The following is a 25081-nucleotide window of genomic DNA, read 5'->3' on the forward strand; positions in this document are numbered from 1 at the left end:
TCTGTTTGCCTCCGCATTCTGTTGGTCAAACACGCACGCTGGCACATGAGGGCGCTCCAGTGGTGTCTCCGCAAGCAGTGGTATCAGCACAAAGGGGATCTCAGGGAGTCAATCAAGATCTCCAGAGAAGCTGCAGCGGATCTGTCTTGGTGGAGCGTAAAGGGCAATCTGTCACAAGGAAAGCCCTTCCATCTACCTCCATCGGTGGCCACAGTGATAACGGATGCATCCACTTTAGGGTGGGGTGTGCATCTGGGGGATCTGGAGATCAAAGGACGTTGGTGTCCAGAGGAAAAGGTTGCTTCACATCAACCTTCTGGAATTGCGGGCGATTCGTTTGGCGCTCAGGGCCTTCCTCCCTTCCCTTCGCGGTCAGTCGATTCAAGTCCTGACAGACAACACGACCGCGATGTGGTATGTCAACAAGCAGGGAGGAGTGGGGTCTCTTTGTCTATGCAGAGAGGCCTTACATCTATGGTCCTGGGTTCAGGACCATCGGATTTGTCTGATGGCAAATCATCTGGCCGGGGTGTTGAACGTGCGTGCGGACAGTCTCAGTTGGCAGTTCTCCGCCGACCACGAGTGGAGGCTCCATCTGGAGGTGGTTCTTCATGTCTTTCGGACGTGCGGGTCTCCTCGGGTGGACCTGTTTGCCACTTTCGAGAACGCGCACTGCCCGTCATTCTGCAGTCTCCAGTATCCGATGCAGGGGGCGTTGAGGGACGCGTTTCAGTTGAGTTGGGGTTCGCAGCTCCTTTACGCGTTTCCTTCCATACCCTTGATTCCTCGGGTTCTGAGGAAGATTCGCCAAGACCGGGCCCAAGTTATATTGATTGCCCCGGATTGGCCAAGAAGGGTGTGGTACACAGATCTTCTCCACCTCTCCTCGTGTCCTCCGCTCCGTCTCCCTCTGAGGGCAGACCTCTTCTCGCAGTCGGAGGGGCAGGTTCTACACCCCCACCTCCAGAGCTTACACCTTCATGCCTGGAGATTGAACGGGGCAACCTGAGTTCATTCTCTCTCCTGCCTGATGTGGTGGACGTTTTTTTATTGGCCAGGCGACACTCCACCAAGTCCGTTTACTCCTACAGGTGGTCTAAGTTTGTTAAATGGTGTGGAGAGAGATCCATTGACCCTTTAAAAGCCCATCTTTCTGATGTGCTTCAGTTTGCTCTTTCCCTGGCTCAGCAGGGCTGTGCTGTGGCCACGGTCAAGGGCTATCTTTCGGCCTTATCGTCTTTTCTATGCCTTCCAGATCAACTGTCACTTTTTAAATCTCCGGTTGTTCTGAGGTTTATCAAGGGCCTTACAAACATGTTTCCTCCCACTCCATTTGTAATGCCTCAGTGGGACCTTAATCTTGTTTTAACCTTTCTGATGTGGTCCCCATTTGAGCCTCTACATAGCTGTCCTTTGAGGCTGTTGTCCTTTAAGGTGGTTTTTCTTGTAGCCATAACCTCGGCAAGGAGGGTGAGTGGGCTTCAAGCTCTTAGTTCTAAACCCCCGTTTTTAACCTTGCATGCTGAAAGGATGGTTCTCAGGACCAGGGCTGCTTTCCTGCCAAAAGTTGTCACTCCGTTTCATTTGGGGCAGTCCATTACTCTCCCTGTTTTCCATCCTCATCCTTCCAAAGAGGAGGAAAGGCTTCATCATCGCCTGGACCCAAAGAGAGCTGTAAGCTTTTACTTGGACAGAACGAAGGACTTTCGTCTGGACGATCAGCTCTTCGTGGGTTATGTTGGACGTTCCAAAGGAAGAGCGGTGCACAAGCGCACGTTGTCGAGATGGATTATCCTTGCCATCAAGATCTGCTACGCCCTGGCTGGTAAGACACCTCCTGAGGGCATTAGAGCTCATTCAACTAGAGCTAAGTCATCTACATCTGCTTTGGCCCGGGGTGTTCCTGTGGCAGACATTTGTAAAGCCACGACTTGGGCCTCCCTCCATACCTTCGCAAAGCATTATAGCTTGGACTCAGAGATGAGGAGGGAGGGCCACTTTGCGCGCTCTGTCTTGCAAGACTTTCTGGTTTAGGAAGGTGGACACCCTCCTCCGGGAGTGGGGACTGCTGTGGGAATCTATTTACAAGGTGAGGAATCCACTGGCAGATGTATCCATCAGAAGAACAAGTTGCTTACCTTCGGTAACGCTTTTTCTGGTGGATACAGTATCTGCCTGTGGATTCCTCACTGACCCACCCGCCTCCCCGTTGTCCACCTTTGTATACCATGAAAGAGGTCTTGTAGGAATGTTTTGATATTTTCTTGTGCATTTGTAGGCAATGCTGGTTTGTTTAGCATTCCTTTTATTTGTATGCTGTGTATATATGTTGGTATACTGTATACTGTGTATACTTGGAGTTGTCGTTGGTTCACCTGTTCGCCTCGAAGGCACGGAAAAAATGGGTGGAACTGACGTCATCACGCCGACGTGGGCTTCTTATGGCTCCAGTGACGTCGTACGGAGTCGCGTGCGGAGCCGATGCATTGTGACGTCGCCCACGTCGACGTGGAGTGCTGGGAAAGAAAAGTTCAGTGGAATGCTGGCGCAGGGGATATTCACAAGGTGAGGAATCCACAGGCAGATACTGTATCCACCAGAAAAAGCGTTACCGAAGGTAAGTAACTTGTTCCTCTGTACTTGAACCCTCACCCCTTTGGGTATAGCTTGACACTGTCTCTCAGGACGTGACACACTCATAACGCCCAACACTCATTCCTCCTGTAGCCAAGCTCTCCATTTCCCTCCTTCTCAGCGCCCGACGCTCTACCCACGGCCCAGCAGTCTCCGTCAAGCTTTGCTGCTGCCCACATTTCCTTGTGCCCCCAATCTATTTATTGGTCATTGTATGTGCCCTCCAATTGCCCACTGTGTCCGCTCACCTCCCCCTGCCCCCCACATCTCACCCTGCACCATGTCAAGCAAGCAGAAGCCATACAGGGGGCACGAAGTGAGCTGCTGCGTCAAGTACTCCATCTTCCCCTTCAACATCATCTTCTGGGTGAGTGTCCCCTGTGCTGTGTTGTAATGTGTATTGGGCATTTTATTTTTTTATTGCAATTTTTTTATAGCGCGGACATGGCCCGAAGGCTTCAGAGCGCTTTACAACAGTAGCATAATACAAGGGCACAGCAAGTTACAGTTACAAGAATTATGTGCAGACATATTGCATCGGAAGCTGCGAAAAGATGTTGTTTACTTTATGCAATGTAGTTGTGTCCTTTGTGTGTAGGGGGTGGGAGGATTGGGGCATGAGTCTGTTTTTGAGAGACATTATTTTTGTGTGCATATCTTCCACCATGTGACATCTTGTCACATGCTCCATCTTTCCCTTTATAGCATTTGCCGCTAACGGTGGGTTGCATGCCGGGACTTGCAGTTTTATATTTAGGACAGACATAAAAGAGCCGTCAGCATGTTAAGTGGATTATAACATCAGAACTTGGAGGTGTCTCACACGACAATGGGCCGGCCACCCGTGAGCTGTGTGTTTTCATGCGAGAGAGAGAGGATGTGTGCGCGAGGAGGGGGGGCGGTACCATGTGGTGTCTCTCTGGGAGCAATGGGCCTGTGGTGATAGCATGCGAAGGACTGCGTGCTGCAGGAGGGGCAACCAGAGGCGTGAATCTATTTGATGTGTTGACGAGGAGTGTATAGCGTTTGTGAGGCGAGAGCTTGTGCTATGCATAGGAACAACGTTTTTGTGTGTGGGGAGCATGTGCACTGAACTGCCGAGTGGCTCGATGATAACTTGTGCCAGTTCTGGATGTTTAGACAATTGCATAGTGTATTTCTGGAGTTTTAGTTTCTTTTTCAATATTTTAAGTACGTGTTCTAAAATCAAAACATACAGAGTGCTGCGAGATAAAAAGAAGCATTGGCGACAGCATTCTGCTTTTAATGTGCTAATGTATGCAAATATAGGCATGCAAAACTTTAGTTTGCACGCATTGCAAGAACAAATGTTTGGTACATTAAAGCCCCACCTTTTGGGTTAATTAAGACTGGGGAATAAAGTAGAACAAGCATTTGCAATGCAATAGGTCTCGCATTTAAGCTATTGGCGTTGTAAATGACAAAGCCTTTTATTTATGTTTTTAAAACCAGAACAAAAATAAAAGGCATTATCATTTACAATGCCACCAGCTCAAACTCGCGTAAATGACCTATTGCATTGCAAATGCTTGTTATGAATTGGGTGTAGGATTGATCCATGCCATGTTGGAGGAATTACTGCTGTAAGGAAGCCATAGTTAAAGAGCAGTGTGAGAAGCCCTGCCCAAGGGGGGGCGTGGTCTGGCCACGACTGAAGATGGCCGCCTAACCTGTGAGCTCTGCTGCGAGTGGGGCTTCAAAAGGAGTTGGCACCCAGTAAATGCAAGACCTTTGACATTATTTCAGCATTCTGGAGGTCATAAAGTCAACGAGGAGCAGATGAGCCGGTTTTCTTCAGTATGAGTGACTCGGTTCCTGAGGAATGTAAACTGACACCGGAGCTCCGTGCTGAGAGGAACCCCGGACAACACTATTTCTAAACTGAAGCTTATTTCTGCCAAACACTGCCTAAATAACTGTGCTCACTGATGTGAAACTTAAAGGAAACTACATGAATCTTTTCAGAGGATATGTGGATGCTTTTATTTTGGCGGGAACACTTCAGCCTCTGACAGAAGCCAGCTGCACCTGCTCGTGATCTGTGGAAAGGCACCAACATTTCAGCCTCTGACAGAAGCCAGCTGCCCCTGCTCATGACCTGTGGAATGTGCAATGCAATTCTGAAGGAAGAGAAAAAAGCTGACTGGATTTTGAAAACAGAGTTTTGCTAATTCTGGAGGAAGAAATAAGCTGACTGGATTTGAAATACAGAGTTTTGAAAGAGAAACACGGACTCCAGCTGACTTCAATGAAGGTAAAGTTCACTGGGAGTTCATATACTCGCTCTCTAAAATAATTACCTCAAGAAGCTGAGAGGGGCTCCAGCTGTAGTTATGCATGTGAAGTTTGCATTCTTCTGAGGAATTACATGTGGCTGTTTTGTGGTGCTGAGTTACGTAATTAAATTGAACAAAGGCTTTACCCTTTCATGAAGAAAATGTGTATAATCTGTGCACGGGCTGAAACATTGTACACCAGGGCTTGTCCTTTTTTGCTGTGAAGGGTCTGATATGTCGACAGGAGTTCCTTGATGAGAGAGATGGTGGTGTCTTTTATCAAAATGAACAATCCCAGCTGAAATATAATTGACATTGGAGAAGTTTATGCGCTGTTTTGGAAAAGTGTCCTCTTCATCTTTAACTAAATTACAATAAGGATTTGTAATTGAACAAAGGCTCTACCCTTTCATGAGGAAAATGTGAATAATATCCGCACAGGCTGAAACATTGTACACCAGGGCTTGTCCTTTTTTGCTGTGAAGGGTCTGATATGTCGACAGGAGTTCCTTGATGAGAGAGATGGTGGTGTCTTTTATCAAAGTGAACAATCCCAGCTGAAATATAATTGACATTGAAGAAGTTTATGCGCTGTTTTGGAAAAGTGTCCTCTCCAGCTTTCACTAATTTACAATAAGGATTTGTGAAGTTTATGTGGTGTTGGGAAGTCTGCCCTATGAGACTGAGCTGTAGTGCTGTTCAGCACACAGTTAAACTGTTTAAATGCACCAACTGTCTTTAAGGTAATTCTCTGGATATATGTGCAGGACGCAACTTTGTATAATAAGCCTTGCTTTTTTAACTTATGTGCTGAAAGACTCTAGTCCTGTCAGCCTGCCTACAAACTTGAGCCTGGAGTGGCACAGCTTCCCGATCGCAACGTTCCACTGGTCACACCTGAGCTTCCTGGCTTTTCCTCATGCGCCTTGGTCTGTCCACCACACACGCTTATTAGCTGACAGCTGTGAAGTGATTTGAGGACACAAATTAAACCGAAATTTTCAAAAAACAACAGCTTTACAGTGGGTGAGTGCTTTGTTTGATATTAACTTCAGCACCCTGCTAATTCACTCTGGCTATTGCGAAGCGCTGTTTCAGAGGGAATTTTGTTTTTGGGCGCATTAGGGCCTGCGCGTCACACACATTTGCTCATTGGCACTTGAGATATGTTTTCTTGGCCCGGTGTGGTCTGAATTTAAAAACATGGCAGCCATGTAGCAGATAAGTGCTTTATTTGCTGCTAGCTCTGATATTCTGCTTAGTTTTTTTTATAACAACTGTGAAGCACCACTTCTAAGAAACTCTGAGAGACTTCAAGCTTGTGAGCCTACCTGCAACACCAAGCTCAGAGTTTGAAGGTATCCTGCGTGCAGTGCTCAATTTTTTACAATTTAACTTCCCGATCTCTCTGTAATATACCTGGGCTGTGCGCCACATAATTCTGACACTGGCAATTGTGTCATGTTTTGTTGGCCCAGTATAGTCTAAATCTTGCAGATTAGCAAATTAAAAGTGGAGCTTGTTTTACCGGATGGAGAGGAACCAATCCTTGATCGTCTACTTTATTTTATGTGACTGAGGGATATTGGAGTTCTTCTCTACATTATCTTGACACAGCTTGGACCTTTAATTTGAACTCTCTCCAGTGTGTTATAAAGAAAATACTCTAGTAAATCCTGGACATTGAGAGTCTGATAATTCAAGGAAATAAGACGCATATAACAACTTTTCTGCTTTGTGTTTCTACACTGCTATACTGACTCAACACATTGCTTTGCCATCTTTCTATAAAGCAGAAATCAAAATGTCTACTGCCAAGTATGGAGATAAACACTCTAAACAGCCTCTTTTTGCGGATGTAGTTAAGCAGTCACAAAATTCAGATGCCAACAGCTCTTCCTCTACAACAGACAATTCTCTACAAACTAACATTAAAATGCAAGGGCAAACTATGGACCGCATTCTACAAGAGATATCAGCAGTCAGTCATAGACTTGAATGCATGGATTCCCATATTTCCTCATTAACAGAAGAAACTAAAACAATACGAGCAGACATTGCAGGATTTCACGCCAAGACAGAGGAGCTTGATCACAGACTAATAAATGTAGAAACTCGCCTAGACTCAATACAAAACAGAGATCAAGAGCTGTTATTTCTACGAAGTAAGACGATAGATTTGGAAGATCGAAGCAGGAGGGATAATGTTCGCTTTTTCGGTTTTCCAGAAAGGATTGAAGGTTCAAATGCTAGAACATTCCTACAAAATATCCTTTCAAAAATTATGAACATCGCTTTTGACCCTCCATTGGAGATACAGCGCGCACATCGAATTGGTCCATTACGCAAGGAATCTGCAACAAACTCACGTCCCCTCATTGCTTGTTTTTTAAGGCATGAGCAGACAAGGCAAATATTACTATCAGCACGTACTCATGGTCCGTTCTCATACAATGGGTATGAAATCCGTATTGCAGCTGATTTTTCCAGAGAAACTAACGAGAGACGCAAGGCCTTCCTTTCATTTAGACCTCAATTACGTCAACTAGACATTAAATATGGTCTGTTCGATCCTGCTCGTTTCCGAATTTCTAAGGATGGAATATCCAAAGACTTTTATAACCCTGAGGATCTCCGTCTATTTTTAGACAATTGGAAACCGCAACAAATGGAAACTCAGCAGACCACTCCAGAACTATCACATCACAGTTCTTTTCCTCAAGCATCAAGCAATCCACGACATAATGTCAGCAGTCCTCGACAGAGAGGCAGGGATTTTGAAAGGACTATTCGTAGTCATGAGGACAAGAATGCTGCTCTTCAAAATGTATCCACCTTGACTAAGGCACAACATAGAGATAAATCCCGATCGCCATTAAAATCTACTTTGGATGCAGAATGTGGGTGATTCAGTACCTCTCTACAATTTTGATCACCATTAATCTATGCTCATACTTGCATCCTTTTAGATGATTAATCATCCTTAATGAACTCATAACATACAAGAAACGAAGATGATACCTCGCCTGTGGACAGATGAGTATTAAAATCTACTTAAGACGCAGAATGTGGATGATTTAATGTTTAAATATACTTTTGTTCAGATTTTGCTTTGTCTGCACACCCATTTTCTTTTAGGTGTTAGATCAAATTTAAAGAACTCATGATACAAATGGGGAACAGAAGGTATATCGTCATCAGTTTGTTTAATAATACAGTTATTGTACTGTTCTTTATTGTTATTGCTCTTCCTTTCTTTTTTTCTCCATTTTTTTCATCACATTTATTATATTAATTATATTGCCTTTAAACATTTGGTCTATCCCTCTCACTGTTTTACACATATTTGATTGACATTCTTGGTACTTATTAATTTACTTTAGGATTGTGACTGTTACAACTCTTCATGCTGACTATCTCAATCTTTTAATTCCTCACATATTACCTATTTATCTACAAGGTTACAACACCCTCTTCCCTTATTTCATCTTTATTTTATTTTTTATTTTCAATTCAATATTCTAATGGTTCAATAATATGTCTCACAATTATACTATGAAGTTATGTTCTTTAATAATACTTTGATATGTCTTCAAATGAATTATAATAATTTTCCTGCTTTTACATTTTACATTCGATACGCGAGCCTTATGATTAATGATAGGTCTATATTGTTTGGTTCTTCTCTTTTATTGATTCCGTAATGTTAGTAATACTGTTTTTAAATCCAAATTTACTGTTATACCTTTTCCCATACATATAGTATATATTCTCTGAATTTATTAATGCTTTTTAAGATTGTTATTATTATACTTTTCAATCAAATAATTAATTTTAATCGTTAGTAGTGTTACTTTTTTATCTCTATGTATTATTTATTTATTTATAAGCATAGTAATCCTCCTTAATTCAAGAGATCATCCATAGCTTTTAATGTTACAATATTACAATATATTGTTATATTTCTTATTCATAATAAGAATATCTGTTATTATATACGTTTTAAGGACATATTTGGATCTATATTTGTCAACCACTGTTTCACTCTCCTGATGGGGCCCCTCCTCGTGGCAGCAGTCCATTAGTGTTTGGACCCGTGGTTAAAAGTCCTGAGGTCCCTTGTGCCATTTTTCATATTTGGCACTCTTTCCTCCCTACCTCTCCCTTTGTCATTTATACTACATACTATTCTTTCTGTTGAACACACCTCTAGTTATCTCCACACATATATTCTCTCATCATCAAACAGCATTACCCATTTGGTTCATTTATTATTTACCTGATCTTTGTTACGGTCCAAGGTCCTTTCTCCTTTTTTTTTTTTCTTTTTCTTCTTTGTCTTTATCCCTCTTTTTATCCCCTTACCCCTCTTCTATTTTCCTTTCCCTCCTTTTTCTTGTTTTTTCCTTTCTTCATATCTTACTTCACTCCTTTCACTTATACAGCACCATTATATCAATTTCTTAATTTACTATATCACATTCTGGCATTTTTATTAAATTCGTATCGCTAATCTTTCCTATTCTTATCTGACATGGCCACTTCACACGATCTCCGAGTAATAACATGGAATGTTCATGGATTGACACATTATATTAAAAGAAAAAAGACACTCTCTTATTTACAGTCCAAACATGTGGATATAGCTCTCCTTCAAGAAACCCACCTTGACGCTAAAGAGTCTGAAAAATTAAGAAGAGACTGGGTGGGAAAGGTTATACACAGCAGCATACAGAAGAGAACAGATCCAGATGCGACACCTACCCGCAAATGTGGAGTTGCGATTCTTATCCGTAAATCCTTACCAGTGATAGTCTTGAAATCCTGGATAGATCCAGATGGACGATATGTATTTGCCAAACTTCGCATTGGTGAAACACATATATGTGTTGGCTCAATTTACGCTCCCACGGGGGCAAAACGATCATTTCTCCTTCAACTAAACCGCCTTTTAACTGAAATAGGTGCTTCCCAGTTTCTCATCGGTGGAGATTGGAACCTAGTACGTGATCCAGTCCTTGACAAGACAGGCCCTCTAGATAAGACAAATGCGGCAGATAGAGCTCTAATGAACGATGTGGTGGCAGATAATGGTTTGGTAGACCATTGGCGACTTTCTCACCCGATGGATAAGGACTATACCTTCACTTCCCCTACGCATGGCACGCTCTCTCGTTTGGACTACTTTTTAATCTCCCAGAATGTAGTTCAAATAACACAGGACTCTCAGATACTGGAGGCAGCGATCTCTGATCATTCTCCAGTTCTACTTTCCTTACAAACTGGTTTATCTAAGCCAGGTCGCAAACCCTGGCGTCTAAACATTCAACGTTATAGGATACCCAAAAACAAAATGTTATTACAATCCCATTTTCAAGAATTTATGTCAGTCAATCAAGGGTCCGTTGACTCCAACAGAACTCTTTGGGCGGCGGCAAAAGTTACTATCCGCGGGCAGCTTATGAGAGATGCAGCGCAGTTTAATAAACAAAATGCTAAGAGGCAAAAAGAATTGGAGCAAGATATTGTGTCTTACACTCGATTATATACACTTAATCCAACGATACCACATCGTAAATCACTGGAAAAAGCTCGTATGGCTTTAAATAACCTTTTTACCTCTAAGGCAGAATACGCCTTGCATAGAATGAAAGGGAGACATTATGAGCAGGGGGAAAAAGCGGGAAGATTATTAGCAGCCCAGCTACGTCAGCAGCAAGCAGCTATGGCCATACCGGCCATTAAGTCAATGAACGGTGTTACTCTAACTAAACCCCAAGATATTGTTAACGAATTTGCCCAGTATTATCAGTCTCTTTACACTGCTGAAACTCAACTTGATACTGACAAATTGGATTCTTTTCTTACAAATGTAAACTTACCCTGTTTGTCAGATGAAGGTAGAATCTTATTGGAAGGTGAAATTACCAGGGAAGAAATATCGCATGCAGTTGCTGGCTTGCCATCTCATAAGGCCCCAGGAGAGGATGGCTTTCCTGCAGAGTTTTATCGTTGGGCAGGAGTGCATGTGCTTGACTCTCTTTTACTCGCGTTCCAAGAGGCAGAGGGTGAGGCCTCCTTGGGTCTTATATCTAATAAAGCTATTATTGCTGTGTTACCTAAACCTGGCAAAGACCCTTTATTATGTAGCAGCTATCGACCCATATCGTTATTGAATTGTGACATCAAAATTCTAGCTAGCATTCTGGCCTCTCGCTTGCGTAAGGTTATCCCATCTCTCATACATCATACCCAAGTAGGATTTGTTCCGGGGCGTTCCTCTAGGAACCATCTTCGCACTCTTGCCCACACACTATGGTATGCCAAGAATCTTCCGGATGACGCTTTGGCCTTGTCGCTTGACGCGGAAAAGGCGTTTGATCGAATTGAATGGGATTATCTTTTTAGGGTGTTACAAAAATTCGGCCTGGGAGATCAATTCATAAACAAAATACGCTTGTTGTACAAAAATCCTTCGGCACAGGTAAATTGTGGGGGCTTTATCTCAGATCCATTTTCTATCAATCGAGGTACTCGTCAGGGTTGCCCCCTCTCCCCGTTACTCTTTCTTCTAGCCATGGAACCGTTGGCTGCCTCCTTAAGACAATGTACTTATATTAAGGGCATTTCTCTTCCGACAGGAGAATCCAAAATGTATCTCTACGCAGATGATATTCTCTTTACACTCACAGATCTCTCCATCTCTTTACCATCTGTGTTAAAAATAATAGATGACTTCTCCTCCATTTCTGGGTACAAAATTAATTGGAACAAAAGCGAAGCACTGCCCATCTCGAATGGGACCACAATAGCGGCCATTCAAGGTTTTCCTTTTCAATGGAAATCTTCTCATCTCAAGTATTTGGGCATACTAGTGAACAAAGGCCTAGAGAGTATGGTTACGGATAATCTCAATCCCCTCATCGCTCAAATGCAACGTGATTTTGAAAAATGGAAGGCACTGGGTCTCTCAATGTGGGGAAGGGTTCAAGCCGTGAAAATGGTTACTCTTTCCCGTTTTCTTTATGTCCTCGGGATGCTTCCTATTCAAATCCCTTTAACCACGCTACGTTCAATTGATTCTAAGATAAAATCCTTTATATGGAACTCTGCCAAACCCCGTGTCTCAGCTTCAAAACTAAAGGCTCATCGCTCCTATGGAGGAATAGGTCTACCCTCAGTGGAGCATTATGCTTTGGCATTACAGCTTTCTCAAATGTCATATATGCTTTCACATTCATCGGATACACCACAGTGGGTACATCTTGAACGCCACCTTTCATTAACAAACGCAGGTCTTTCTGTCTTATACGGTTCGGAATTTCGTCCCAGAGACTCCACCACTAATCCTATTTTGTCGACTATGCGTGCTGCTTGGCAAAGGGCACACCGCTTACTGGGCTCACATCCTCGTCTTCATAGAAAAGCCCCATTATGGAATAATTCTGCAATTCGTATTAATAGACAATCAATATCTTGGCCTATTTGGGAAACAGCAGGTGTTTCCACCTTAGATCAACTTTTTTCAAACGGAGATATTAAATCATTTGCCCAACTGCAGGAAGAATTCCATTTGCCTGATATACAAGTCTCAAAATACAACCAGTTACGACAATCCTTACGGCGGAGTCTAGGACCTCCACCATGGCTCTTGCCTGACTCACCAATTGTAACATATCTCCACACTTGGGGTAAGATGAAAGGAGCTACATCTGGCTTTTACCAAACTCTCACTTCGCATCTTTTTTCTCAACCCTTATCGCAAACTTTACGTACTAAATGGCAAACCTTATTGTCAGTCTCTTATACTGATAATGAATGGTCTGACATTCTTAACAATCTCAACAAGGGTGCACGTGAAGCACGATTGAAATTTTGCTTATTCAAGATCTTACATGATTGGCATTGGTCACCAACAAAACTGCATAAAGCTGGCTTGCTTCCCCATTCAAACTGCTGGAGATGTGATAATACGTCTTGTAACATTTCTCATATCATTTGCGGATGTCCAGTGATCCAACCCTTTTGGAATTATATAGGTAAAACCTTACATTCCACGATGCCTCTACAAACTCCACTTTCGCATGCTACCATTCTTCTGCATGATACACGTCAATCACAATCACTCTCTAAACCACAAGCCCGACTCTTACACACAGCCTTAGCTACAGCCAAAATTTGTATACTACGGCAATGGAAGTCACCTCAACCACCATCACAAGAAATATGGATGGTGGCCATGATTCAAACAGCTTCCTACGAACGTATTATATACAACATACAGGATCAATCTGATCTCTTTCTTCGAGTATGGTCACCTTTTCTAGCTTTAAATACCGATGCTAATATTAATGACCCATCTACACAGTAATTTAATTCTTATCCCTTTTCATTCTCATTCATCATTCATTATTGGTGGTTAATAAATCTTAATACATATTGTGTCTACCTATTTGTTGTTGTTTTTAATAGCTACTCACCAGAACACTTACATATAATTCTGTATCTTTTAATATATTTATACATCAAGTGAAATTATTATCCCTTATATTCATCTTTTCTCTATTCTTATTGGTTTTCTAGAGTGTCTTCTTTTCTCAGGAACATATTTATATAGCTTTATATAGCATTATGTCTTATATTTGTGTACATTTTCATTTATCGTTTTCTTTTGTGTTCCCTTCTTTGCCTTCCCTTTCTCTCTCCTCCCCCCCTTCCCGTAATTCCATCTTTTATGGCCTCAATATAAAGTCAAATATTTGTTTTTGCATGGATCTGTTTATGTATTTATTAAATTATATAATATGATTAATTATTCAGAAAGTTTTATTATATGCTTATATATAAAAATTTTCTTATATATTTATTGTATGATAATGCAAACAGTTATTATACTATATGTATTCTTTTGTAAATTTCAATAAAAAATTGAACCACAAAGAAGCCCTGCCCAAAAGGTATGGGCTGATTTGAACACTCCTGCTTGTATTCCGTCCGGTCTCGGCATTCCATCATTTCTCATTTGTTTAATGATTTTGATTACTGCAGCTTCTGAGATTTTGAGGTCTTGCATAGCCGGGAGATTTGGTGTCAGCGTGAGACACTTTGCTTGTGTTTCGCCCAGCTCTCCACTATAGAGTTGTGTGACATAGTTAACCCATACAGCATCTGCTACTCCTTTCTCCTTGGACTGGTCATAGTTGCTGAGTTGATTGATGTGCTTCCAGAATAGGGCAAGTTAAAAATCCTAAACAAGAGAAAACTCTTCAAGGAGAAATTTTGTGTTTAGCTAATCTGCTTCTATCTGTTTAGTTCATTGCTTCCAGACTTTTTTTTGTACTGAGCTCGGAGGGCTGCGAGATTTTGGTCCTGGGGTGTATTGTTACCTCTCCGTCTTGCCTTTAAGGCCTTTCGGAGCTTCCGCTTTCTTGCCAAAATCTCCTTAGCTTTATGGTACTGAGGGTGGGTTGATTGAGTTTGCCCCCAACATGTATGGGCAGCCGGGTATCCCTTCAGTGCCAGTTGCAGGTTGGCTAGAAGGTCAGCCTAGTGTTCTGGAAGGGCCTCTGGGGCCTTTGTGTTGAAACTAGTTCTTCGTTAGTTGCTTTCCAAGTGTTTAGTTAGGGGCCTAGGTTTGCATACCATTTCATTCTATGGAGTGCTTTGTCACATTCCTCCCCGTTGGTTCTCCAATTAATGTGAGCTGGAGTGCAGCTTTTGTGGTGAGTCTGGGGGTCGCTGTGAGGGGTCTGTGGTCGCTCTCTTCTTGGTCGTCAATATCAAAATCGCAGAGGTCAGGTGCTAGAAGGTCATTAATAAAAATGTAATCAATTGTTGAGTTGTTCCTGAAAGTGGGGAGCGGGAGTCATGTTGGGTCTTGGATCTGTTTAAGCTTGTGAGCGGAATGTAGACTGTGATTGTCTAAAAGAGCTTGCAGTTTGGAGACCTCTTTTGATAATTTATGATTATTTGATGACTTGCCCATCGATCTGTTGTTGAAGTCCCCAGCTATAATTGGATTGTGATATGGATTTTGACAAGGCCTTTGATGAGCTCTGCCAGGTCATCTAGGGCCTGGTGTTTCTGGTGCAATACAGGATTGACGTAGCAGTTAACTAGAAGCAGTTGAAGCAACTGATTTTTGTTGTTAATTCCATTGGTAAGTAGAGTTTGTATTCCAGGTGAAGAAATTGGGATTACTTCATGCATGTTTGATGAAAATGGAGAGACTCCCGGTCGGTCGCCCAAATATGTTACACCTGTTGGCCGGGGTGTGTATTTCAAAGTACCCTGATAGTATTGTAGCATCCCTTGCCCAGGTCTCGTGCAGGCAAATTATGTCGCTATTATGGAGTTACTCAAGTACTGAGTTTGCTTTAGTGAGTTTCTGAATTGCCTGCGAGATTCCAGGAAATTATGGTTAGATATGTATTTGGGCCATTCTGGGAGCAGCCAAAGTTGAGTCTAGAGCATTTGGGTGTGCCATTGGAAAAGATGGTTGCCTGGCAGGGCCAGGTATCCGAGATGCTTGCGAATTCCGGTTTTGCCAGCGAGAACTGTCCTTTGGTCCGAAGAACATGTGATTCTCAAGGCGTGTTGGTGGAGCTTATCGGAGAGGTGGTTGCCTGTGCAGATGCCGTCAGCGCCTTTTAGGATGGAGTAAGTCGCCGGCTTTTGGGCTTCGGTAGTTAGGACATGGGAGTATCTGTCTTGTGGCCGGTGCTTGGTCGCAGTGCCCCAGTTGATTGGCTTCTTGTAGCATTGCGGTCTGGTGTGACTGCTGAAACAGCTGAACCAGGGTAGACTTGCCATGGGTAGTCCCTGGGGGAAGCCGCTTTAACCACGCAGCCTAAAGTACGAGTGGTTAAACCACGCAGGTTGTACCACGCATATCTAAACCATGCATATGCCTTTAACACGCATATGCCTTGTTTAGATGTCAGTGGTTGTTAGCGGTCTAAACTCTGAACAGAGGGTCAGTGGTGTTGCAGACTGGGCTGAGGATCGGAGATGACTTCCTGCCTAGATGAGGATTGGCTTGGTAAGTACAATTTTCTATTTGGGAGTATTGGGATCAGGGAACCTTTTAGGGTTTTAGAGCTTAGGGCGAGTGGTCAGGGAACTTTTAATGGCTAGGGGGACGGTTTTAGGGTTTCATGACTAGGGACAGGATATTTTTTACGGCGGGGGGATGGTTTTAGGGCTTAGTGCAGGGGGCAGGGGGCTGTTTTTTTTAAAGTCTGGTGTCAAGGTTTTAGGGCTCAGGGCAGGGAGTGTCAGGGTCAATTTCAAGGCTGGGGGGACGGTTTTAGGAATCAGGTTGGGGGGCTAAGGTGTTTTTTAGGTCTGTGGTCAAGGTTTTATGGCTCATGGCACGGGGGGCTGGGGTGTTTTAGGGCTGGGGTGGAGTTTGTTTTTAGGTCTGGGGTCCCTTTTTAGGAGTCAGGGCAGGGGGCTGGTCTGTTTTTAGGGTTCAGGGTAGAACTCGGGGCAGGTGTCTCGGTATTAGGACTCAGGGCAGGGGCTAGGAGAGAACCTTAATCATGCATATGCCTTTTCCAATTATGCCATTACAACTAAATTCGTTGTAAAGGCATGCGTGGTTAAGACATGGTCGTTGTTAAGACCACGTTGTTTAGGTTGTTCCTGTTCAAAATGTCATGGTGACCTTTGATATTGTATCATGGTCTGAAGGCCACCTCGATGGTTCCATGCTCTGACTTCAGAGGGCTACTGCTCTGTGAGTTTATAACATGGATAAGGCCATTGGGGACCACTGGGCCTCAGAGGTTTGAAAGCGGTCCATGTGCTACAGTGCTAGAGGGTACGTTTGGATTTTGGAGACCCCAGCTGAGTCTCTCGTCATTGTGGGTACTGTGTTCTGCATTCGGGAAAGCTTGCATGCAGGCATCCATCTTACCCCTTCTATTTGGTGAAGTAGTTGTGTCCCCAGTGTCGGGTCTTATCCTTGCATCTGCATTGTCAATGGGGGCAGTCTGGATAGCCTGAAAGCAGGCGACCACCTTCTCCATATCGGGGAGTGGCACAGGAGTGGAGTCGAGGCTTGTCCTCCCCACTGTTTGCTCAGATTGTCTCTTGCCTGAAATTGGTGTGATGGAGTATGAATCTTTAGCTGGTGTATATTTGGCCTTGTTGCCGAGAGTCTCTGTTGTGAAAATTTGGTATAACTGAATGAGACCCAAGACTTTTCCTGTTGTGTGTTTATGGCTGAGGAGGGACCCTGCTCTGTTTTTTGCTTTGGCACTTTTTTGAAGTTTTCTCTGTATTTTCTTTGCCTTCCTGGAGAGTGTCCCTTCCTGCCTCTTAGGGCTCAATGGGCCTTCGGACCCGTCCTCTGCCAGTGGCCTGACATCTGGGGAACAAGGGATGGCAGAAATAGGGGGCTTCTGGTAGGTTAGTTCGGTGGTCAGGGGGTTCAATGGCTGGTTCTGAACAGTTTAAGGTTGGATAAGGTCTTGCTGGTAGAGATCCACTAGTACCTCGGATTGAATGAGCCAGAGCTGTTAGAACTTTCGGTAGAGTTGCCCTACTGGCAATGATTGTTGAGCATGAGCAGGAGCACTGGGTGTGCGTGGTAAGATACGCATTCTCAATGTGGTCGATTTTGTTTTTTGGTTCAGATCCACCAGGCGCCGGGCTATCGATTTCAGCAAGTCTATTTGGAGTTCAATTTAGGAAGATTGCCATTATAGAGCTTTATCCGTTATGTATTGTGGGTTGCTACGTTTTGGAGATTCAGGGGTTGCCATTGTGTAGGAGTAATCTGTATTTTGGGAGCCAGAAAGTAGCTGGTTGGATCTGCTAAGTGGTCTAAACAGCTGCGGGGTGTGCTACAATGTTTGCTTGATTATGGTTTCTATATTTTGTAGAAACGATGTTAATAGGTCCCCCAATTCTTCTTTATAGAGCGCTTCTGGCAGATCTAGAGCAGTAGCCTGTGCAGAGTTCCCAGAGGGAGATGATTGCGGTTGATGTATTTAAGCAACGATTGATATGGTCTTTCCTGGCGGGCTCGTTGAGTGCTTAGATCTGACATGGAAGATAGCTTCTGATCCAATGAGGCGAGGGTCTTGGAGTTTTTGGGCTCTTTGTCTGGCTAGGAAAGGGATGGGCTGAGTCTTGTGGCACCACCCATGCTTGGGCAGGAGTATGATTGGCACTTCCTGGCAGAGGGGCCCTGATCGTATGGGGGCAGGCACGGGCTTACTCAAAGGTTGCTGATAAGAAGGCCCTCCTCTTTGGTGCTTGAGTTGCGTAAGTTGATTACAGACATATCTGCTCCGACTGGAGATGGAACGCATCTTGAAGGCGTAGGAAGCAATTATTTAGTGATCAGGTCGGCGGCAGGTATCTTAGGGTTGTTCTTTGTTTGTAAAGAGCTGGGGGTCAGGCCAGCGGCCAGTATCATTGTAGTAGTTGTGGTTGGATCTTGACATAGTGGGCCTGCGCTCTCATTTCTATCCGAGGCAGACTTTAACCGGGTAACAGGTTTCCTTTTGGACATCTTGTACTTTGGAAGTAAGATTTCTTGTGTGATAATGCAGAGTATTCTGTCTGGGGAGGTGGGGATCTGTGGCCAGTATCCAGTTGGCTCAGTTCAAATCTGCTCAGGGCGTGAAGTGAGAAGTGAAGACCGTGATTGCATTTTATCACGGAGGAGTTACTCTTTTCTTCTGCCCCTCCTAGCGCTTATCTAATCTCTCTTTCTCTCTCTCTCTCTCTCTCTCTCTCTCTCTCTCTCTCTCTCTCTCTCTCTCTCGTTCTCTCGCTTTCTCGCTCTCTCGCTCCACTCCATCCTCCCCGCGCCCGGGTTAACAATTGAGCCAATGCCCAGGTGCACACTGCTTCATGACTCAAGAAGACTTCTTCGAAGAAAAACAACTTGCACTTATCCAGACCCAACACTAGATGGCAGGAGTATGCCCAGTGTGTGAATCTACAGCACTTCATGCCACAAACAGATGCTTACAGAATAAATAACATTTTCTTTATCTGTGTCGAATGTATATTATTCTCATACACAGGAAAAACGAAATCCCTAACTGTGAATCTCTGATTTATTTGACAAAGTACTGTCAGGCGCTACTTTTTTTAACAGTGAAAAGCATTGTTTAATCATTGAGTGTCTGATCTTTCACAGTCCCGAGATCGTGTGAAGAATGGCCTGAACAAGCTCTTGGAGACAAATGTTCTAGTTGACAAGATGAAATTAGAACTTTCAGCTCTCGAGCCAGTCCTGCAACAAAAATCTGTTGATGTGGATGCCCTGATGGAAAAATTGTCTGTGGATCAAGAAAATGCTGACCAGGTACATCATTTCTTTTGTAACAATGGTGTTATTAATACCTTTGTATCTTGTATCTTCCTCACACTCTGTGAGTACATCTTCAAAGGAAATTAAAGTTTTGTGGAGAAGGGTTTTGGGCGACACAAGAGGGAAATAAGGAGAACAAATTCCTTGAATGTTTTCTGTATGTATAGTCAGTAAAGGCTGAGGTTAAATCAGAAAAGACAGAGCGGTAAAATTTTGTACCAGTATTTTACTCAGTATATTTGGAGGGTTATAATGGTTATTGGTAAAAATAGAAGCCTGTCTTTCACTGATAACCGCAAAAATTGTGGTTAGATTGCCAACCCTCACCAGCATTCTCAAATTCATACACTCTTTAAAGTTAATTCTGTTGGCCTCGCCTTTGTGACAATTATACCCACTCTCCACTTTTCTCTTCTAATATAATGGCCACTTGTTTTAGAGGAAATGCCTGACAAAAAGTGGCAATCCCTGAGGTGTCAGTATTTCAAAGACACCTCACTTCCTCTTACCTTTCAGAGCATGTTGAAGACATATTGTACTAGGAACATTGAAATACAGGTGTAGGCAAATATATGAACTTGAATACTAATTGTACAGAGTAGTAGTAGTGTCTTCAAAGAGGATTACCCAGTTCTTGTCTTCAGTGTCTGGAATTCAGTACCTTACTCCGGTTTAGTTTTTAATGTATAAATTATATTCTAGTTGACCATTGCTTGATGTAGATTACAATGGTATTCAAAGACAGACAGACAGACAGACAGACAGACACACACACACGCTCTCTCTCTCTCTCTCTCTCTCTCTCTCTCTCTCTCTCTCTCTCTCTCTCTCTTTCTCTCTTTTTCTCTCTCTCTCTCTCTCTTTCTTTTTTTATGGGGTTCTAGTGCCAGATTTTGTATGTGGTATGAGCTTTTATGTGACACCAACCTTTCCCCAAAGTGAAAGATTTACATAATATTTAACTTAACAGTCACATTCTGACAATAGATTAAAGAAGCCTAGTCCAATATGTAGGTTATAATAATTGTTTATGTTTTTAGTGAGAAGAGACTAATGGCCCTAATCACAGATGTAAATTTTCACATGTACATTTAGTCATGAGCACATTTATTAAGACATTTTCTAGTAATTATAGGCTTTTTTTTTTTACTGTTCAGCATTTCCAAGTGTAAAGTTACTCCAAGCTCTGAGAGTGGAAATATTTGAGACAGAATCTATAACTGTAAAGTTGGGACTAGTAATTTAAATTTAAAACATTTTAATTATAGGAAAAATAATACATTGGCCATACCCAGAAGATAAATTGGCCATACTCTATCAACAAATTCTTCCTTACCTCATGGTTGTAATTCAAGCCGCAGGGACAAAGGGCACTCCGAAGTACAATTCAATAATTTCTAAAAATCACTAAGAGATGTTTAATTCAATTGCTGTTTTTTTCTACCAAACTAAAAAGCCTAGGAGGACTAATAAATCCCAAAACCCATGGTTTAACTCAAATTGCTGAGAGGCTAAATCTGGCCTCGTCTCCGCCATCAAAAGCAACGTTAGGCCAGCGATTAAAGAAGCTAGGGTACACTGCAAGAACACTGTTGCCATGGCCAAAAAAAGATGGGAATTGCAAAAATGGGATGAGCTCAGATGTGCTGTAAAAAATCGTGACCTGAGAACCTATTGGAATATCATCAATTCAGGGTCTCAGGATGGCAAACCAGCAATTGAGCCGAATATCAGTGAGGTAGTCTGGAAGGCCCACTTTGGATCACTTTATACAAGGGCCAATGACAGGGAAGGGCTAGAGAACAGATGTCTACTGTCGCTGGGCCCGATATCTGCAGATACCCCCCCAATTTCGCAGAGAGGTCACCAGTGCCCTGGGCATGATTAAACCTGCCAAAGCTGCAGGGCTGGATAAGATCTCTAGCGATTTTTTTCGCTCTGAGACGACTGTATGGGCCCCCTATCTGTCTTCCCTGTTCAATGCTATTCTCCAAGGCATGGCGATTCCTAACACCTGGGCAGGGGCCGAAATAATACCAATCTACAAAAAGGGCTCCCGCTTTCACTTGTCAACTATCATACGATTGGTTTGATAGATGTAAGCCAAAAAATATTTGCACGTGTCCTACTAGGGCATCTCCAAAACTAGATGGAGGAACAAAACATCCTTACTCCCCTCCAAGCCGGGGTTCGAGCAAGGACATCAACAACTGATCAGATACAAAGGCTACAGATGTTACATTGGAAAACTGTTTGTATAGAGGGTGGGAGCCTCTACCTTGTATTCATAGACCTTAAATCTGCCTTCGACCTGGTACCAGGGACAAACTCTGGGTAACTCTGTTAGACATAGGAGTCCCAGAGTATCTTTGCCATCTATTAAAACGTTTACAAGAGGGCAACTTTGCTCGAATCAGATTTGGTAAAAATGGTGAACTGTCATCCCCTCTGACTGTGGAGAGAGGGGTCCGGCAAGGTTGTGTCCTGGCCCCAACTCTCTTTTGCCTTTTTATTAATGGCCTAATAGAATCATTGAATGTGGGGGATAATATCGATGCTCCCATGCTGGCGAAATGCAAAATTCCTTTTCTCATGTTTGCAGATAACACGCTCCTGCTTGCTAAATCCCCAATGGGTATTCAGAGGACCCTCAAACACTTTAGCGTCTTCTGCAAACAGCGGGGACTAGAAATTAACCTACAAAAAACAAAGTACATGGCTTTTAATGTAGATAACACCACTCGCCCAAACCCTTCCCTGGATGGAAGTCCTCGAGAGAGGGTAGCCATCTTTGAGTACCTGGGAATTACACTGACAGAGAGAATGGATTGGGGAGCCCAAATCAGTAAAACAAGCTTGAAACTATCCCAGACTACGGGGGGTATTTGGAAATTATAAATAGGACCTCCTCTGATAAATTGGTGAGCCCAATGGTGGAAATTTACAAGGCACAGGCTAGGACTGCTGCACTCTCTGGAGCAGAATTATGGGGGCATTGTCCATCTGGCCAGTTAGCCCGCAGTGAGAATTCATTTGCTAGACAACTTATGGGACTGCCTCCTAGTATACCATTAACACCTCTCCGCATGGATCTAGGGATTAGACCCATTGAGGAACAAGCTGCCCTTAGACCTATATTATACTGGCGTCACCTGTGGTGCACCCCTGAATTAGCCCCCTACAGAGAAGAATTGTCTGATGTCATGGGGCTGCAAGGTGCAGGGAAGTTGCCATGGCTGGTGCATATTAAGAAAATTTGCGAGGAATTGGGCCGGGGTAGTCCCAAACGACTTCCAGAAGAGAGTTATAGAGCCTATAAACTCACCCAGTTTGAGAGGAGGCCCTCAGTGGGACGACTGACAGCTGAGTTTCTGGAAGTAAAGAACGTATATATTTTAGAACCAGTGCTGGACGACATACACCCGCTTTTGGCCAAAAAGCTTTATTTGCAATTCAGGCATGAAGTCCTCCCACTGCGTTCATTTACAAAAAATTGAGAGAGTCACACAAACGCTGAGTGCCCTGCGTGTAACAACACAGATGAGTCTGAACTCCATGTGGTATGTTTCTGCCAGGGGTACAGGAAGGCAAGGTCGCAATGGCTACTTCAACTCTGTAGGAACCTGGGGTCCATACATTGTCGCGACGTGTACAGGATTCTAAAAACTGACACGCATATGCCCATCGTTTTTTCAATTTCACTCTTTTTATTTACCATGTGGTGCATACGCAGAGCCATATTAAAAAAGTCAGCAATCAGGAATGACAATTGCTTATGATACATGTCTCAATTGATGATTTTCTTACACACTGTACTTATGTGGTCGGTGTAGAGATGATTGAATTATTTTTATTGACCGTTACTCGCTGACACTGAATGTGTATAGATCATTGCCTCTCAATGTTTTGGTTTTATTTAAATCACCATGTTGATAAATGGGGGCTAACATGCAGGTCGAGCAAAAGCATTCCTATTCTGGTTCTTGTTGTTATCCCCGATATGCACTGCAATTTTAATCATATTTTATAATGTATCAAAAAATATTTTTCGTTTGGAGATAACCTTAAAATGAATATTGCACATGCACTTTATGCTCTGTCTTTTAAGATATCTGATTTCTGGGCTTGCTGTTCTTGAGCGTGAAATGTAGATTTGTTTTTATTATTCCTTCCTTTTTATTCGTATTTTATTGTATTTTAAAAGGCTATTTTAAACTGTGCTTTTATGGGCAAATGTGCCGGAATAAAGCTTTTTATGATGATGATGATAAAGTTTGTTAAACTTTCAAAAAAACTATTTGAATGTTAAATGTTATGTTACTGCCATTGTTTGAGCTCACATACACCAGAACAGTTTCTTGTCGCTTGGATAACATTTTCAGCTGCTAATAGGTCTTTTTCATATGCTTGTTTAAAAATAAATATTTTTAGCAATTGCCTGAAGCTCATGTAACTGGAGGTGGTTCTTATTGCAAGTGGTAGGTCGTTCCACATTGGGGGGGGGCAATACAGATTCTGCTGCCACCCATTTTCTTCTTATTCAATTTGGGGATGGAGAAGAGGTTCATGTGGATAGATTGGATTGTTCAGTTGGGATGTATTTATGAATATGGGATGCTATGAATGCCGGGTTTCCTCCATAGAGGGATTTGAAAATGATGCAGCCTGTCTTAAAGATGGTCCTTTGTTCTAAAATAATAATTTACAGTAATTTAAAATATTATTTAAAACCTGGAACAAATAAAATACAACTTTACACCACAGAATATGAATTAATTTATTAAAATCTATTTAATTCATATTTTTTAAAAATATATATTTTTTTAAAGTCACACCTAAAGTACCTTTTAATTTTTATTCAATAAAAATTGCTACAGAATATGTGTAGATGTCATTTATATTGTTTTAGTTTTTTTTTACAAAAGTTTAAAAGTGTAATTGAAAATTATTTATTTATTTATTTATTTATTTGTTCCTATTATTTTCTTTGGGTTTTATTTTAAGTCTTTACCTCTACTACTATTCATTGAAATGTGGTGCGGTAACTATGAGTGGCCAGGTTTGGTGCTGGGCCTTCTTCAAGGGTGAATTGGAGTGCATTTACTACTGCTTTGGTCATTTTTGGATTTTGCCACTTTAAAGGTGTACTTTGTGGAATATCAATCGCCATATTTTTGGGGTGAGTGTTTCTCCCTCCCTAGACTCCTTAACCCTCCCTGACTCTGCCCCCAAACTCCTAACTAAACTTCTCCCATTTAGGTGTCAGTATTCCCCATAGTCCTCCACTCCCACGTTTTCTTCCCACATGTACTATTCAAATGTATGGTTATATATTCAGAGATGTTTGTCACTGTGGCAGAAATCTCTGCATAGAAGAAATAGGAGAGGCAGAGGTTTCATCCAGTGCGATGCGACAAAATGGCGTCTTTGATGCGATGCGACAACGTGGATGCGATGCGTGCACGCCAGACGGCCGTGCGGCGATTCGGTGAACTCTTGAGCCACGACAGGCCCTGAGACACGCTTCTCCTGTGATGCGATGGCGACCTCTGTGGCGGCAACATGCTTCTCTGGGGATGCAACACGCTTCGTCGGTGATGTGATGGCGTACAGCGGCAGCGGCGACACGCTTCTTCAGGGATCGACAGCAACTGCTGCGGCAGCGACACGCTTCTTCCTCGTTGTGTCGCGCTTCCAGCTCCCACCGACACGCAGTCTTCTCAGAGGGCCCAAACAATAGTAGGCACCTCTCTGCAGGTAGAATTCCCAGGAAGGGAATTCAGGGGAGCTGTTGTGAATTCGTGTATCCCTGAGA

The 25081-nt window shown here is 42.9% G+C and overlaps 1 protein-coding gene across 2 annotated transcripts in view; it reads left to right on the forward strand.

The window, feature by feature from the left end:
- The window catches only part of DNAH6 (dynein axonemal heavy chain 6), a 2458578-nt gene that overhangs the window by 1627461 nt on the left and 806036 nt on the right, over window positions 1-25081 (forward strand). For both annotated transcript variants that reach the window (XM_085636629.1, XM_085636630.1), the window contains one exon: window positions 19093-19260. In XM_085636629.1, coding sequence (XP_085492755.1) covers window positions 19093-19260 — 168 coding nt within the window. The remainder of the gene's footprint in view (window positions 1-19092; window positions 19261-25081) is intronic.

This window comes from Triturus cristatus, chromosome 2_1 (genome assembly GCF_964204655.1).
Source record: "Triturus cristatus chromosome 2_1, aTriCri1.1, whole genome shotgun sequence".
Classification (NCBI taxonomy): domain Eukaryota; kingdom Metazoa; phylum Chordata; class Amphibia; order Caudata; family Salamandridae; genus Triturus; species Triturus cristatus.